This window comes from Dendrobium catenatum, unplaced genomic scaffold, assembly GCF_001605985.2.
Source record: "Dendrobium catenatum unplaced genomic scaffold, ASM160598v2 original_scaffold_101791, whole genome shotgun sequence".
NCBI classification, from domain to species: Eukaryota; Viridiplantae; Streptophyta; class Magnoliopsida; order Asparagales; family Orchidaceae; genus Dendrobium; species Dendrobium catenatum.
The window spans coordinates 613,426-630,228 of NW_021420229.1; the positions used below are offsets into that span (position 1 = coordinate 613,426).

General features: G+C 31.0%; 1 protein-coding gene across 2 annotated transcripts; it reads left to right on the forward strand.

Moving 5' to 3' along the window:
• Positions 1 to 1,024: 1,024 nt before the first annotated feature.
• Positions 1,025 to 4,229, forward strand: LOC110105516 (protein ABA DEFICIENT 4, chloroplastic). Of its 2 annotated transcripts, XM_020835049.2 has the most exons (6): positions 1,025 to 1,397; positions 1,807 to 2,035; positions 2,875 to 2,975; positions 3,064 to 3,192; positions 3,341 to 3,429; positions 3,955 to 4,229. In XM_020835049.2, exons 1-6 carry the CDS (start codon positions 1,386 to 1,388, stop codon positions 4,091 to 4,093), a joined length of 699 nt encoding a protein of 232 aa, XP_020690708.1. In that variant the 5' UTR covers positions 1,025 to 1,385; the 3' UTR covers positions 4,094 to 4,229. The 2 variants fall into 2 exon arrangements, with proteins under 2 accessions (XP_020690708.1, XP_028547841.1); XM_028692008.1 differs by having other exon boundaries at positions 1,025 to 2,035.
• Positions 4,230 to 16,803: the final 12,574 nt, after the last annotated feature.

Consider the following 16,803-nt stretch of genomic DNA (forward strand, 5'->3'; position numbering starts at 1 on the left):
AAGTGCTTTCATTTGATTGGTGCTTGGTAGCTTTAAGTGTAAGCCTTTTCTTTTGTGTAATTAGATAGTTGTCTTTATTTCTTTTATATTATTCATAACTCCTCTTAAACATGTGCTTTAAACACTTCACAACTCTTTCTCCACTTCACATACATCTTTTAAGACCAATAATTCGTCAACCAAAGCTATAAAACCATTCTAAACACTTTCACAAAGCCATTGGTCCAATTAGAGAACACTTTGACCTAATTTTATTTTCTGCATTTGAACATCGCCTTAAACTCCAACAAAACCTACCCTTAACTCCAAATCACAAATTTACATCCTAAGCTACATTCCATCATAATTTCCAACCATTTATCTTACATAAAAGTCACTCCTTAAAGTGGTCTTCTAAATTAGACTAGTTTTGACGTTCCTACCAATATACCTCTCTAAACCACCATAAATTCCAGAACGCTTCTCATTCATAGCCTTTGCTAGCCATTAATCTCACCAAAAAGTTATCCACCACAATCACTTATGATGTACTTCAATTTCGTGAGTGGGAGATAAAGGATCTTTCTTTAGGATATATCTACCATATAATATCAAGATCTTATCGTTCAATTTGAGATAAAAAATTTGTCAAGTTTTCAGTAATACTCACATTAAAGGTTGGCTTTTCACTATAAAGCTGCTTTAAGAAGTAGAAAGAAGACCGTCCCAAACGAAGCATCAATGTGTAATAATATAGTTCAAGAAAAGTAAAAAAAAAAATAAAACAAAAGAAAAAAGTTAAAGAAACATTGAGATTCATTTTTTGGCCCTATTCATTAAACATATTGGGTTCGAATGGATTGGAACCGAATCCGGCAAGTTAGCTAATTTTACACCGCACTATATAAATTTTTTTAATTTTACACTTTAACCCAAAACCGAATATGCTATATTCTATAAAATTTATCAGAATATTCTAAATAGACCATTTTGCTTCATTTTACACCCCGTAGCGGGATCGAAGCGTCTCCGCCATCTGTTCACTGGCGCTTTCTTACAGATTCTATGAGTGATGAGGACAAATGCCGAAGTTGCGGGAAAAATGTGGTTTTCCATCTGATTCAGAAGAACCAGATCATACCCTTGATCTTCTTGTCGTCTTCCACCTGGTTAAGTATGCGTGAAAGGCTCTTTTGTTAGGGGGCGATAGATGGAGACAGACAAAAGTCACGATACGATACCTAATGCACTGTCCGGTTTCCACTATATCTCTCTACATCATCTTGAAGGCCTGGCATTAGCAGTTTTAAATAGATGGAGAAGCCGGGAAGATTTCGGCATTGATTCTTTGCTCTCAATTCTTCTGCTTGCCTCTTTCCAAACGTTTTCTTCTCTGGTTGTTCAGCATGTGTTCACAGGTCATCGCCTCCACCCTCGCTGTCTTCTCAACCTGTTGATTTTTTGTTGGAGTTTTATTTCATCTGTTATTGTAGAAATTTTCGCTCTTCTGCCCGATATTAGATTAAATTAGCTTAAATAATGGTTAATGAATTCACCGATCCCAGTTTTTGTATGAGGGATGGAGGTTATATTATGCAGAAAAAAAACAGGGGATTGCGATTTGTGGATTAGGATAAGCCGTTTTAACTGGATTGAGAAACTTTAGTCCTGCCCAATTCCTGATGAAACTGTGTGACTGTATCTACTGTTTATTTTAAACCTTGCTACTTGGCCCACAAAGAATCATGAAATTCAAGTTGCAGGAGATTTCTTACTTTGGGAATTGTTGAATTAAACATGATTTCACTTGGTAAATTTTGTTTGCAGGTATCGTTTTCATTTAACACCATGATGCAGTGTAGTTTGGCACGGGGAGGGCAGCAATCTTTGTTTCCTGGGAGAAGAATGAGCGCTGAAATTCCCTTCAGGAGGATTGATTATAATACTAGAGAGATTGGAGTTCAGAGGAGCTTCCTTGAAGGTTCAAGGGTTGTGCTCCGACCACAGGTTCAGAGAATTATAAGCAATCCCAAAGGCTCTCTTATCTGTGCTTCTTGTAATTATCTCGTTTATCACTATCTTTTTCCAACAATTATGATCCTAATCCTAAAGCCAAAACAAAGTACCAAATTAGCAATCATGTTTTCATCCAAAGACTATCAAACTCATATACACTTACTATTAATCATTTGTCCTCAATATATATTCTTAGTTGTGTGAAGTACCAGATCCAAAATGGACCAAAGCTATGAGCCAAGGGATGGGAGCCCTTCATACTTGTCAATGGCGCAAAATAGCGCACGACATGTCGCATGGCGCGGCGCGGCACACATGTTCAAGTTGGCGCGCGCCAGCTACGCCGTGTCGTGAGCAATTACGCATGACGTATGGCGTCCACAATTTGAATTTTAGGAATTTATTAATATAATTATTATAATGAAATAGTTTTTCTTAGAATTTTGCTGATGAAATATATGTATATATATATAATTTTTATTATTTACTTTTTTTATATATTGAGTTTGCCCACGTTAAAACAAAAGAGAGGCTTAATCTGCCCGTCTACACTCATAACAAATTGTGTGATTGCGTAGGATTTTTTTTGAACCCCCTACTCCTACTTCATATATTACATCTTTACTTATTCTTTTAGCAACATGCAAAGAATGAAAAGTGCTCTTAGATTGTTGCAGGTCCTTGAAATGATTTGATAGCTATTACTCAACTTATAGAAATTGCATTGTCTTAATCATCTGTATGGTTTACTATTTCCCCGAACTATTCTTTACCTGCTACTTTTTAGATTTAGGGCAAATGATTTCTCCAGTGGATGTCCATCAAAACATTTTCTTTCTTCCCATTTTCTTTGCGTAATTTAGTCTATTCTCATTACAGTGATAACAAGTTCGCAAATTGCAAGTACTGCTTTCACTTGGGGAACGGTTGTTGTTCTTCCTTTCTACGCACTCATGGTTCTTGTACCTAAATCTACTTTGGTAAATCCTTAACATAATTTATCTGTTTCCTTCAATGAAAAAACGATCCTTTTCTTATCATTACAGAAAACATTCTCTTAAATTGCAGACTAGGAGAGTTATGGACAGCAATATTCCCTTTGCTGCACTTGCCATACTGTATGGATACCTTCTATATCTCTCATGGACTCCTTCAACATTAAACGTGATTTTTGCTACTAAATACTTGCTTCCTGAGGTAGGAAATTACTTTTAATGTTCTCATGGATCTTGGGATTATATTCAAATACTTGTTATTTCAAGTAACAAATTCCTGAAAACGTAGAAACACAAAACAATCTCATAAACATCCACTTGCTTACTTAGAATATGCCATTCTCCTGCAGTTACCTGGAATGGCAAAGATGTTTGCAAATGAGAAGACCATGGCTTCTGCATGGATTCACCTACTTGTTGTAGATCTTTATGCTGCAAGGTTCCTTCCATAACACTTAGAAGAGGTCATTATGATCTTTGGATTATTTATGAGGGGCCGTTTTTATCCCCAACTATTTGATGCTTTCAATTTAATCCATTGATTATTTAAATTTGATCCAAAATTATATAACAGATGAATTATTTTAGATCATATTTGAAGAGTCAAACGATTAAATTGAACATATATTCAAATTTAGGCTTTATTTGGGATAAACTTTCTTACTGTTTCATGAAGCAGTTTCTTAGTACAAAAAATTTTTGAATTTAAAATTTTTATATGAAAAAGTTACTTCATAAAGCAGTAAGAAAGTTGTCCCGGAAACCTTAATTAGGCTTCGTTTGGGACGGCTTTCTTACTGCTTCTTAAAGCCGTTTTTATAAATTTTTTGTGCTAAAAAACGGCTTTAAGAAGCAGTAAGAAATCCGTCCCAAACGAAGCCTTGGTGAATGTATTTGACTGTTTTGTTCTTCCTGCGTTCCAGAGCTCAATTGTTTGTTTTAATTTATGTAATTATTTTGCCAGACAGGTATTTCTCGATGGATTGAAGAGCAATGTGGAGACTCGGCATTCGGTCACCTTGTGCCTTCTTTCCTGCCCCATTGGAATATTAACCCATGTCATCACTAAGCTAATGATGAAGATTGCTAATGGCTCCCATTGAAGAATTTGTACAAAAAACAATACAGATTATTTTTCAAAACATATCATGTAGGGGCAGTTTTGTCAGTTCACCAGGGTGTGTGATGCTTGGCATGCTTGTAATTTTTTTGATAACTCGGGTCTAATTTAAATGTGATTTGCATTCTTCCATAATGGCTAACCAGAATGAAATACTTGAATGCTTGGATGATACTTTATTATTTTGAATAATTTACGCTTTTGAAAGGGGGTGTGATGCTAGCTAGGCATGCTTGTAATTTTTTTGATAACTCGGGTCTAATTTAAATGTGATTTGCATTCTTCCATAATGGCTAACCAGAATGAAATACTTGAATGCTCGGATGAAACTTTATTATTTTGAATAATTTACGCTTTTGACATCAATTTCGTACAATTGCATGCATAATGATGCAGTAAAAGACTTGTATTAAGACTAATCTATTTTAATTTTAAGTTAATTTAGTGTTTTTGGGTTTTTAAAGGATTTTATTTAAGTTTTAAGTACTCAATTTTAGGATTATTTCTTTTTTAAAATTAGATGATAGGGTTATTGGGGATTTATTTAAATTTGAATTAAAATTAATTTTTTAAATTCAAGATATTTTTACTTATAAATAAGATTTTTTTAATTAAATAATTGATTAATATTGAATTTGAATAAAAAATGCATCATTTCGTTCTCCTCTTTTTCTTGTGAATTCATGGTTAAGTGGAGATAAATGAAGTAAGCTTAAAGGAACAAGTCTTCATTTCAAGGATCTTCTTTCCTTGAAAGTCCCTTTTAATGATTTAGAACTCTCAACTTAAGTTGTTCTTCTGAAGGTCAATCATCATCCCATCGTACAAATGATATGATTTATACAAATAAGACCATCAAGTGAGCCACACCATGGAAAATGAAGGAGAAGGGATTAGTCAATCATGAAAAATTGGAGAAATGAATTGTCGAGAGGGCTTCAAAGGGTTTACCATAGTTACCAAGAACTTCTAGAAAGTTCCAAGTTAGAGGTGTAAGTGAGCCAAGTCTCTTGTGAGTCGGCTTAAATTTTACTCATTAACGTGCTCACGAGTCAAGCTTATTGAGCAACTAGTTCTAGTTTGAGCTTAATATATAGTATACAATCTCAAGCTTGAGCTTAGCTTGGCCTAGGTTGTTGAGTAAGCATGATTAGTAATAATTGACACATCAATATTTTTATTAAAATAATTAATTGTTCATTATTCATATTTTAAAATAATAAATTGAGCTAAAAAATGGGTCAAGCTTGAGCTTTTTTATTAAACTTGAGCATTTGAGTTGAGCTCGAAACTAGGGCTGCAAGCGAACCAAACGTTCGACGAGCTACTCGTTGTTCAGTTCGATTAAAGCTCTTTTGTGATCGTTTAATTAACTAAACAAATAAACTTGAACAATATTTTAAATACTCAATTCTTAAATAAACAAACTTGAACACTATTGCGTTCGGCTCATTTATGTTCGTGAACAACATTATTTGAAGTTCGTGAACAAGCTCGACATTAAGCTTGAATAGAAGCTCGATAAAAGCTCAATTCGTGTTCGATTTTGAACTCGTGAATAAGCTCGACAAAAATAACTTGCTATCTAAGTAATTGTAGCTTTCTATGGCTATTTATTTATAAATCATTGCCATTATTAATGTTGCTGTTAGGAAAATTCTGTGAAGATAAGATTTGCTTATAAATCACTGCCTTTGTTACATAGACAATTGCTTTTATTATAAATGTGTTTGTTCATAGATATGTTCATGAACATGTTTGTTTGATAGTTAAAAAAAATTGTTAAATATATTCACGAACATGCTCGATGTAATCGTTTGTTAGGAAGCTTGATAAAGCTCGTTAGTTAAGTTAATGAACATCTAAAAGTAAAGCTCATTTATAGCTCATTCATGTTTGTTTGTTTAAAGCTCGATAAGCACTAAATGAATGAACATGAACCGAACATGAACACTCATTAATTTAAATGAATCAAACATGAACACAAACAATAAAGCTCGAACAAACATGAACCAAACTTGAACAATCTGATATTAAATGAACATAAACATGAACACTCACATACTCGACTCGGTTCGTTTGTAGCCCTACTCGAAACTTATATATTTTCACTCAAGCTAAGCTCGAGCTTAGCAAATGAGCTCAAGCTCGAGTTCAACCTAAGTATAAAATAAATAAATTTGGCTAGATTAAGCAATAACTCGACTCAATTACAACCCACTCCAAGTTAAGCACTTAGGATTTTAGTCAACATAATGACTTCTTTGATTTTGAATTAAATGCATGATAGACTAAAAGTGGGAGGGGCTGACCAAGTTATGTAGGGTGGCTAGGGAACAAAATGACTAAGCGATAAGATAAATTAAATGGTGATGTGGTGGTCAATGGGCGATTAAGAGGGGTTTAAAAAGTCAATGGGCTAAACTAAGGCAAGGGAATGACTAGGCTAGCACAATGCTCATGTCAACATATATATATATCTTAAGATTCACATCAGCATATCATTGTCCCGAAAGATTTTTCTTTAGAGTATGAAGATATAAGTACATCTACAAATGTTAATTATTGCTACTCATAAACATCAATCAGTCAAGAGGTGAGAGGTTTCAATAGCAAACCAAAAATCATTGGATTCTCATTCCTCCATCTAATGTGGCAATTAGCTATTTATCCAAAATATGTTCCAAAAGGTGGGATCTTAAGTGACAGGTTGGCAAAGGTGTTGATCGAGTAATAACTTCCATGTTAGTACTATACACATAAGGAATCAAAATATATGTTATATTCCAACAACATTATGCTAAATCTTACATTGAACATTGGTGAGATTTAAAAATTCATAGAATGATCTACTTCATGAGCATTATCATTGATCTTCCTCACAACTCTATGAGGTTCTTATTTCATGAGAGTTAACTTCTTAACCCAAATCTCTATTATTAAATTCAATGTATTGCCTACATGCATAAACATCAATTTAATACTTATTATAGCTAAATATATATTTATGTTGAATTTAATGGTGTAAATTATATTTTGAACAATGGAAGTTTTAAATGCACTAAACTTATATAAAACATGTCTACTAGATCAGTAGGTTTTCATAATTTACACTTAGTGACAACATTAAAGGTACTTATATACTTGTTAACCAATTAAGAAAATTATTATAGGATAACTCTCATTTGAAGAACAATATATCAATTGGTAATATGGTTAACACTAACCACCTAAATAGATCTCCTATACTTCTATTAATATCTTCAATTTGACCACCATTTTGTGGATAGTATTTGTAGAGAATAAAAGTTTTATATTAAACTTTCTATGTAGAATTTTCTAGAAATGCGCTCATCATGCATCTTGGTCAAAGACAATCATTTTAGTTGACCATGAGAATGAATTACTTCTTAAAGTATCATGGACACTATGTGAGATGCATCATATATTTTATAATAAGAAATGAAGTATCATCTTCTAATGAACATCAAGTATCAAAATTAATAGAGTAAAATTACTACATAATGTGAGATTTTCTCAGGGTAAATTCCATGTAAAGATCTTAAAGCATGTGGGAATGAGAAAATGTGTGCTATAATTACACAATATGTTTTGTACTTTATCCAACTCGAAAGTATTATACTAATCAATATTATAAGCAATGTCTCTCTTAAGGATAAGTCAAAATGAACATAACTCCATCAAGGTTATCTTTGCACTACCAAAAGGTAGGGGTATCAATTCGGGTTAACGGATTGGGTTTGGGTCAAACCCGAACTAACCTGGGGCTAAACGGGTTGACCCGAACCCAACCCATTTAGCTATACGGGTCCACTTACTGAACCCGAACCAAACTCGGGCTAAATCTGGGTCAGGTCAACATGACCCGCCAACCTGATATTTTTATTTTTTTGGCAAATTTTAAAATCTAAAAAAGGAACATTGTATAAATTCAAAAAATCAAAATTCAATGAGGAAATAAAAAATAAATGAATGAAATTAAAATTTTATTAATACTTTACATTTTAAAAATACATTACACGATACATTTATACACATTTCAAAATCATTATAATTTTCTGAAATTATAAATACAAAAATACATTACAATTTACAAATACAAACGAATTTATGATTTTGATAATTGCATGTGTAGTCAGTCATCTGAATATCTCACCAATGAACCTAAAAAAAAAGGCCATAGCCAAGCCTCAATGTGTTAGACTGTTAGAGTGTTAGCTAACTCTTGATGAACCTAATAAAGAATCGTCATCTGCAATAATTTCAAGAAATGACCCCTCCAAGATTACAAATTGGGAATATGAAATTAATAATTTTAGTATCTATTCAATGAAGTACTATATGCCCATTGCAAATAAATCCCCTTTCCCCAATTTATAACCTGGTTGCATCTATATTTATGTATTTTTACTATTGTATAAATTCACTAGGTTCTTCATTATTGCCATATACAAAAAGAAAACCTTCATCAGCAGAAGAAAAGACCACAAAAACTACAATTACTGCATAATAAGGTTAATAACAGAAGTTGGAAGTCCAACACTCCAATCATATTACCAGTATAACCCAATAACCCCATCACTCAATCAGCTCAAATTCTCCAACCAACTACCAACATGAGAAAAACAAAAGAAAACCAAATAGAACCATAAAACAAGACCCAAGCTCCCAGCCAGTCTATGGCATGCCTACCGGCCAAATAATTGAAATAAGGTCAGAAAATACCAGTTGTAGGAAATAAAAAAATAACAGAACCTATCATTATATCAGGATTCATAGTCTCAAACAACTAAAGACTCATTTTGACCACAAGTCATTTTCTCCAACCAACATCAGTAGCACACCATTTTCTCAACCTATGAGCATAACAAACCACTAAAACTAGTACAATGTTTTTTCCAATCAATAGAGTTATAGAAAACCAAAAAATAGCAGCTACACATCATGTTGTCCAGAAAACCTTAAGACTAAAAGTCTGAAATAGAAAACCTACAAGCAATAACAAGCCATAAACAGAATAGTAATAATAGAAGTAGTAACAACACAAAAAAACCACAAGCAGCTACTGAGCTGCATTCTGCATATGTTTACAAATTACATATATAAGATATTAGTTGTTCCAGTGCTATAATTACACAATATGTTTTGTACTTTATCCAACTCGAAAGTATTATACTAATCAATATTATAAGCAATGTCTCTCTTAAGGATAAGTCAAAATGAACATAACTCCATCAAGGTTATCTTTGCACTACCAAAAGGTAGGGGTTTCAATTGGGGTTAACGGATTGGGTTTGGGTCAAACCCGAACTGACCCGAGGCTAAACGGGTTGACCTGAACTCAACCCATTTAGCTATACGGGTCCATTTACTGAACCCGAACCAAACTCGGGCTAAATCCGGGTCAGGTCAACATGACCTGCCAACCCGATATTTTTATTTTTTTTTTGGCAAATTTTAAAATCTAAAAAAAGGAACATTGTATAAATTCAAAAAATCAAAATTCAATGAGGCAATAAAAAATAAATGAAAGAAATTAAAATTTTATTAATACTTTACATTTTAAAAATACATTACACGATACATTTATACAAATTTCAAAATCATTATAATTTTCTGAAATTGTAAATACAAAAATACATTACAATTTACAAATACAAACGAATTTATGATTTTGAATAATTGCATGTGTAGTCAGTCATTTGAATATCTCACCAATGAACCTACAATAAAAATAAATAAAAGCCACAACCAAGCCTCATTGTGTTAGACTGTTAGAGTGTTAGCTAGCTCATGATGAACCTAACAAAGAATCGCATCTGCAATAATTTCAAGAAATGACCCCTCCAAGATTACAAATTAGGAATATGGAATTAATAATTTTAGTATCTATTCAATGAAGTACTATATGCCCATTGCAAATAAATCCCCTTTCCCCAATTTATAACCTGGTTGCATCTATATTTTTGTATTGCTACTATTGTATAAATTCACCAGGTTCTTCATTATTGCCATCTAAAAAAAGAAAATCTTCATCATCAAAAGAAAAGACCACAAAAACTGTAGTTACTGCATAATAAGTTTAATAACAGAAGTCGGAAGTCCAACACTCCAATCATATTACCAGTATAACCCAATAACCCCATCACTCAATTAGCTCCAATTCTCCAACCAACTACCAACATGAGAAAAACAATAAAAAACCAAATAGAACCATAAAACAAGACCCAAGCTCCAAGCCAGTCTATGGCATGCCTACCGGCCAAATAACTGAAATAAGGTCAGAAAAACCAGTTGCAAGAAACAAAAAAATAACAAAACCTATCATTATATCAGGATTCATAGTCTCAAACAACTAAAGACTCATTTTGACCACAAGTCATTTTCTCCAACCAACATCAGTAGCACACCATTTTCTCAACCTATGAGCATAACAAACCACTAAAACTAGTACAATGTTTTTTCCAATCAATAGAGTTATAGAAAACCAAAAAATAGCAGCTGCACATCGTGTCGTCCAGAAAACCTTAAGACTGAAAGTCTGAAATAGAAAACCTACAAGCAGTAACAAGCCATAAATAGAATAGTAATAATAGAAGTAGTAACAACACAAAAAAACCACAAGCAGCTACTGAGCTGCATCTTCATAGGTTTACAAATTACATATATAAGATATTAGTTGTTCCAACTTCCAAAAAATATATAGCTACTATTTAAGATAAATTCACTGAATCATTCACATCTAACATTTAATTTCCCTCAAAACCTAAGCCAATGATGTTATTTGTCACTGCATCAAGCTCATTATCTTTTGTATCTATAACCACAACAGTAGCATAGGTTAATAGAAAGCTCACTTTAAAATTTAAATTATAGCAAAACTAAACCTTAAATGTGTAGTATTACAAATTTATTATCGTGTTCATTGTATAACTAATCTTCTGTGCAAATCAATGCTTCTACAATATCATATTTCAATGCACTTTTATATTGGTCTAGAAGTTTTCAACCATTGCTAAAAACACTTTCAGATGTGACAGTAGAGATCGAAATGAGCAAAATATCATGAGCCATTCTTGAGATATGATGAAATCTGTATTGATTTACTTTCCAATATTGCAGAATATCTAACTCACTATTCCTATCCAACTTGGGTTCATTCAAATACATCTCAAGCTCTTATTTTTTGTCATAGTTACCTGCACCTCGAAGGAGTCATAATCATGTGTTAATGTTTTTTTCTATGTTCGATGAGTAAACATACCATAATATGTAAATATAACGTAAGATATTATGAAATGAGAAGTGCAAAACTAAACCTAAAGAAATTATGATTTAACAATAGTTGTGGAATGACTAGTTTATTCAGTTTGGCGTGAAGATTGAGATGATTAAGATGCAGTGGTTGAGGGTTGGTCTTTTGTTGCTAAAACCACAAACCTTAGGAAACTCTATTGAATCCTAATTTAACTTAAATTTTATAATGGTTTATCTTTTTGGACTAAAACTCATATCTCTTTAGACTTTAGGTGACTTTATCACTAAACTTAATTTGGAATCCTAATGGAACTACACAAGGTTAACCCTAACCTAAACACATTCTAGACCATAAGGTTTATCTAACCTATGTCTTAGTTAACTTAATGGTCTAACTTAGCCCTAAGACTCATCTAACAACCATAATCCCACATTGAGTCTAATTTAACTTTAGATTAGCCCTAAGGCTCATCTTCTGCGGACCTATGTGAATCCAACTTGGCCCAATAAAACCCAACCTTAGCCCAATTCAATATAAGGTTTAAATTAATGTAAACTAATTAAGGCTTCATTTGTTTTTTTGGTGCTTTTGTAAAAGACAGTTTTAAAAAACATTAGTTCAGAAAATGGAGTTTTGTAACGGAGAAGCATATGTAAAAAGCTTTCTCAAAACAGCAGAAAAATGAAAAAAAGGAGTTATTGGGAACGTGATTCGACAAACCAAACAGCAACAAAAAAATTCCTCCGTTTTCAAAAACGGAAAAGACAAAAAAAAGCTCAAACAAACAAAGCCTAAATCTAAGTGCAAAAATGAAACATTAAACTCTTGGACTCACTAAGCACAGCCTTAGGCGATTTAACCCAATTTAACCTATGATGACTTAAACCCAACTAAGTATAAAATTTATATTATTAATTATACTAGGCATATAATCATTTTAGCCTTGACCTTTATAAGCTGAGATAGATCTAGTAAACTTTCTTCCTATATGAATCCAAGAGGATCTAAGTTAGATTGGGTGACTAAGAGAAGCCCATGTCCTCAATTTGAATTTGTATTGCACAATTCAAAGCTTCTTAGCCTTTGTCATTTAGTCCAGGGCTTCCGATGAACCTTTAGAGTTCATTACAAGCTATGTGAATTCAACCATTAAGTGCATGAGATGTCCCAACAAGATTAGGCTAACTTAATCAATGCATTTTTAATTATACTCTTAAAATGACCTAGGATGCTTAACAATACCCTAGTGGGCTCCCCATAGTTGTTATTTTCCTTGAAAGACTTTATTGGACCCTAATTTATCAATAAGCTCTTTATAAATTCCTTAATTGTAATGGGCTCTAGGTTAGAGAAGTGATATTAATAACTTCATGTTCAAGTTCTAAGTGTCCCTAGACCCTTCCTAGCTTCTCTTATTTCCTTTGCATGTGAGATCCATGAGCTTTGATGAACTTTAGCAATGGTGTTGGTTCATCTATTTGGAGGCAATGCCCAAGATTCTCAGTACGTCCTCATCCCATATAAGAAAAGGTTATGTGAGTGCATTACAATCAAAATTGAGCTTTGGTTAGTTAACCACTCTTCATTAAAATCCTAACTGATATGAAGGGGCATTTTAACATACACACCTTGCACGCAATATATTAGAGGATACCATCATCTTGCTTTGTATGAGTTGATCATTTTAGACCCTTTTCCTAATTTAATGTTATGTTAATATACATATTCCTTACTAGGAATTAATAACATCAGAGCCATTGATAATTAGATAAGATCAACAATACTTATTCAATCACATTAATTAAAATCCCAAGATCTAAAGTTAAGCTTATAATCTTAGTCATTTGCCCTAGCTACCACATCAACACTAGTATGGAGCTGCCAAGTGTCCATCAATCATGTCAAAGGTTATGACCCCCATCTATTCTTTATCAAATGCTTAGGATATCATCATACCTTTATTGGCTAATAAATATGTTTAACTATATTAAATAAATAAATATTATTATTTTTAAATCCATCTTAATCCACAAAGCAAAATTGCAAAATATAAAATAGTTTTACTTATTTAATGACAAAATAAAAATAATATATATTTTAGAATATATTAATATTATTTGCATATTTAATAATTTAAAAAATTCATAAAATTGCTATAAAATCATAAATATTCATGAAAGAACTAAAAATTATATAATATAATATTTAAAACAAATAAAATAAATTTATTAATATATTATTTTTAGATTTTATTAATTCATTTCAATATGCATAATAAAAGCTGCATTCGCACAGTACCACATGCATAAACACACACACAGGACAACACACACACATATATATATATATATATATAATATATTATATTATATATATATAGTATATATTTATATATTAATATATAAAATAAAAGTTGATAAAAATATTAAAATTTATATAAAATTTTTTTTAAAGAAAATACATAAATTATTTTAATAAAGAAAAGTTTTATAATTTTATAAAAATAAAAGTAAAAACACTTTTAGAATATAATATACTTTTCATCATTATAAATCAGGTTAAATTAAAATTCACTAAATTAATTAAAATAATTAAAAATCATTTAAATGTTTAAATTATCAATTCATAATTATGACTCAAATCAAAATAAAATTCATTAAATCACTTAAGTCTAATCAAATGTAAGCTCCATTAGCTGAAAACCTACACACTAATGGTATTGAGTCTATATAGGCAAATTTTTAAAAGGACACATTATAAATGTTTTAGAATAGGAGCAGAAAATTAAAAAAATTTAAAAGGGACAGAAAAGTGAAGAGATCCGTTTCTAAAGAAAATCACAAGGAGGATTGCATTTTTCGTAGAAAATGCGATGGAGAGCTTCACGTTTTCCATATAAAACGTAAGGACATGTGTGTTTTAAGGAAAATGAACTGTGCTTTTCTTCATTGCCAGACCCCTACACGTGAGAAATCTGGCGTAAATGAGTCGAGCATGACTTTTCTTCATTGTTGACGCCATGCAAGAATCAGGGAAATTAATTACGGGAATTGTTACCCGTGAAGCACTTGGTTCGTCGTAGAAGCACTCAGCGAAAGGGGAAGAAAAATTTTAATGCTTTATTTTTTCTATAAATAGCAAGAAGTAGAGAATAGAATGTTGGTTTGTTTGAAGTTGATTTAAGGGAAGACTGAGTAAATTAAGGTTAGTATTTATAATTACTTTTAAGATCTTTTAATATTCAGTAAAAATAATTTTTGCACTAAAGAATGAGTATGTGCATAATGGTTGAATATTGACATGATTGTTTTATAAGATGTGCATTGTTGAAATTTTTTTTTATAAGTATGTGCATATTTGTTGAATTTTTTTTTTTAGATATGTTGAAAAATTTGATGTTTAAATATTGTTGAAATGTTGACATGAAAAAATTTGGCAATATTGTTGAAGGCAAATAATATTTAGAATGAATTTTTTTTTATGTTTATGATTATCGTGCATTTTTCCCCCTCAAGTTATTTCGCACTAATTTTTCCCCAATTATTATTATCGAGCAATTATGATTATGTTTTGTTATTATATATATTTTAATTTGCGCAATTTTTTCCCCTCAAGTTATTTATAAAATAGTGCACTAAACTTGTGGAACTTGTTGCCATGAAATAAAAAATTTCTAGATAAATAATTGAAAAAAATAACTTTTGTAGAGAGAGAGAAAGAGAGAGATTAAGAGTGAGAAGTTCAGTTAGATAGAAATATTAAACATAAAGTTTTATATTTATACTTCAATATTAAACTTAATAATAATATAGTTTTAATGTGATTTTTTATTATTAATCTAATTGTATTTTATAGTTTATTTGTAAAATAATAATAAGTATTATTTAATATTTAAATATTTATAAGTTTATATTAAACATAAATATTAAACTTAAATAATATCTTAAATAATAGTAAGAGAGGGACAGATTTAAATATAGTAAGAGACTGGCTCTAAAAACTTTTAGGGTTTAGGGTGGCACGAGCATGATGATGTGAAAAAAATTAAGGCATATCAGGCTATCTTTGAACTTTGAGACGTGAGTTGGAAAATCTACAAAAGATTTTGCAATCATTCCAATCACATGTTACCATTAGATTTTATGAAGGGTCGAATTCTTGAACTTGGTCTCATAATGATGGTCATTGAACTGTGGATAAGAATGTCGATGCTTGACATAGACCATTAATATTTATACTGTATACTGGTGTCAATGCATGATAAATTGCTATTAAAGTTTATAAAATGTTTGTTACAATATTTTGAAGAAGGTAAACATAAGGATTTTCTAAATGGAAAAGACTGGCAGCAGATACAAGCAAAATTCATTATCATTTTAACTGTTGTCCTACACCAACTCCTCAAGGTCGTGTATGATTCATACTGAAGAATATGTAACAATAAGAGTAATTTTTTTTTTTGCTACACATTGTTATGTAGGATTTGCTCGTGATGAATATGTCAGTTTTATAATTTTATTTTTGTGTAATGACAATTTCTAATTATACTTCTCACTTCTCTTTTCTTTTTTGCCCTAGCTTTTTTACTCAAGTTGCATTTCCTCGATATATCATATTTGTATTTATGTATATATCCTTTTTTCAAAGAACGTAGTACTAATTCAGTTATATTCAGCATATAATGTCATCATATTCAATCCTCATCAATAAAGCTCTCACATCAAGGGATTTCCCTCATATAATCCCTAGAAAGAAGTTGATCTTTATGATACTGTTCGATTGAAGAATTTAATGTCGTATCCCATGAATGAATTCCTGAAAGAAGAAATAAGATCGAATGAAATTTTTTTGATGTTGTATACATGAATGGTCATGTAATGAAGACGACAATTTATGAGATACATATGATGAAGTAATAATCAAAACTCGTTCTCCATATATATATGTGGATGGAGCACCCTTACTGATATGGGTTGGAAATTTTTACATCAAATGTTTAGGATCATAATTGTCATTTGCTCATATGAGTTATTCTTAAGATAAGAATTGATGAAAATTGAGCGGAAAGAAAATGATTCTGTTGTGGTCAATGTTGAGAATCCAATAACTGATGTGCAATATTATATTCTTTATAAAGATGGCATACTTTGTCAGATGCTTTTTTTAATTTTTAATACCTTCAAATATAATTATTTTTTAATATAACTTTTAAATATAAAATTTTTCAGTAGAGGGAGAAAAAGATCAGAGTTTGTTAATTTAATATTTAATAAAATTATTTTAACTAATTTTAAAATAATTTTTCATAATTTTAACTTATTTTTAATTTTAATAAATTTATTTTTAACTTATTTTTAAATAAATTTAACTTTTTATTTAAAATATTTAAATATTTTATTTAAATTATTTAAAAA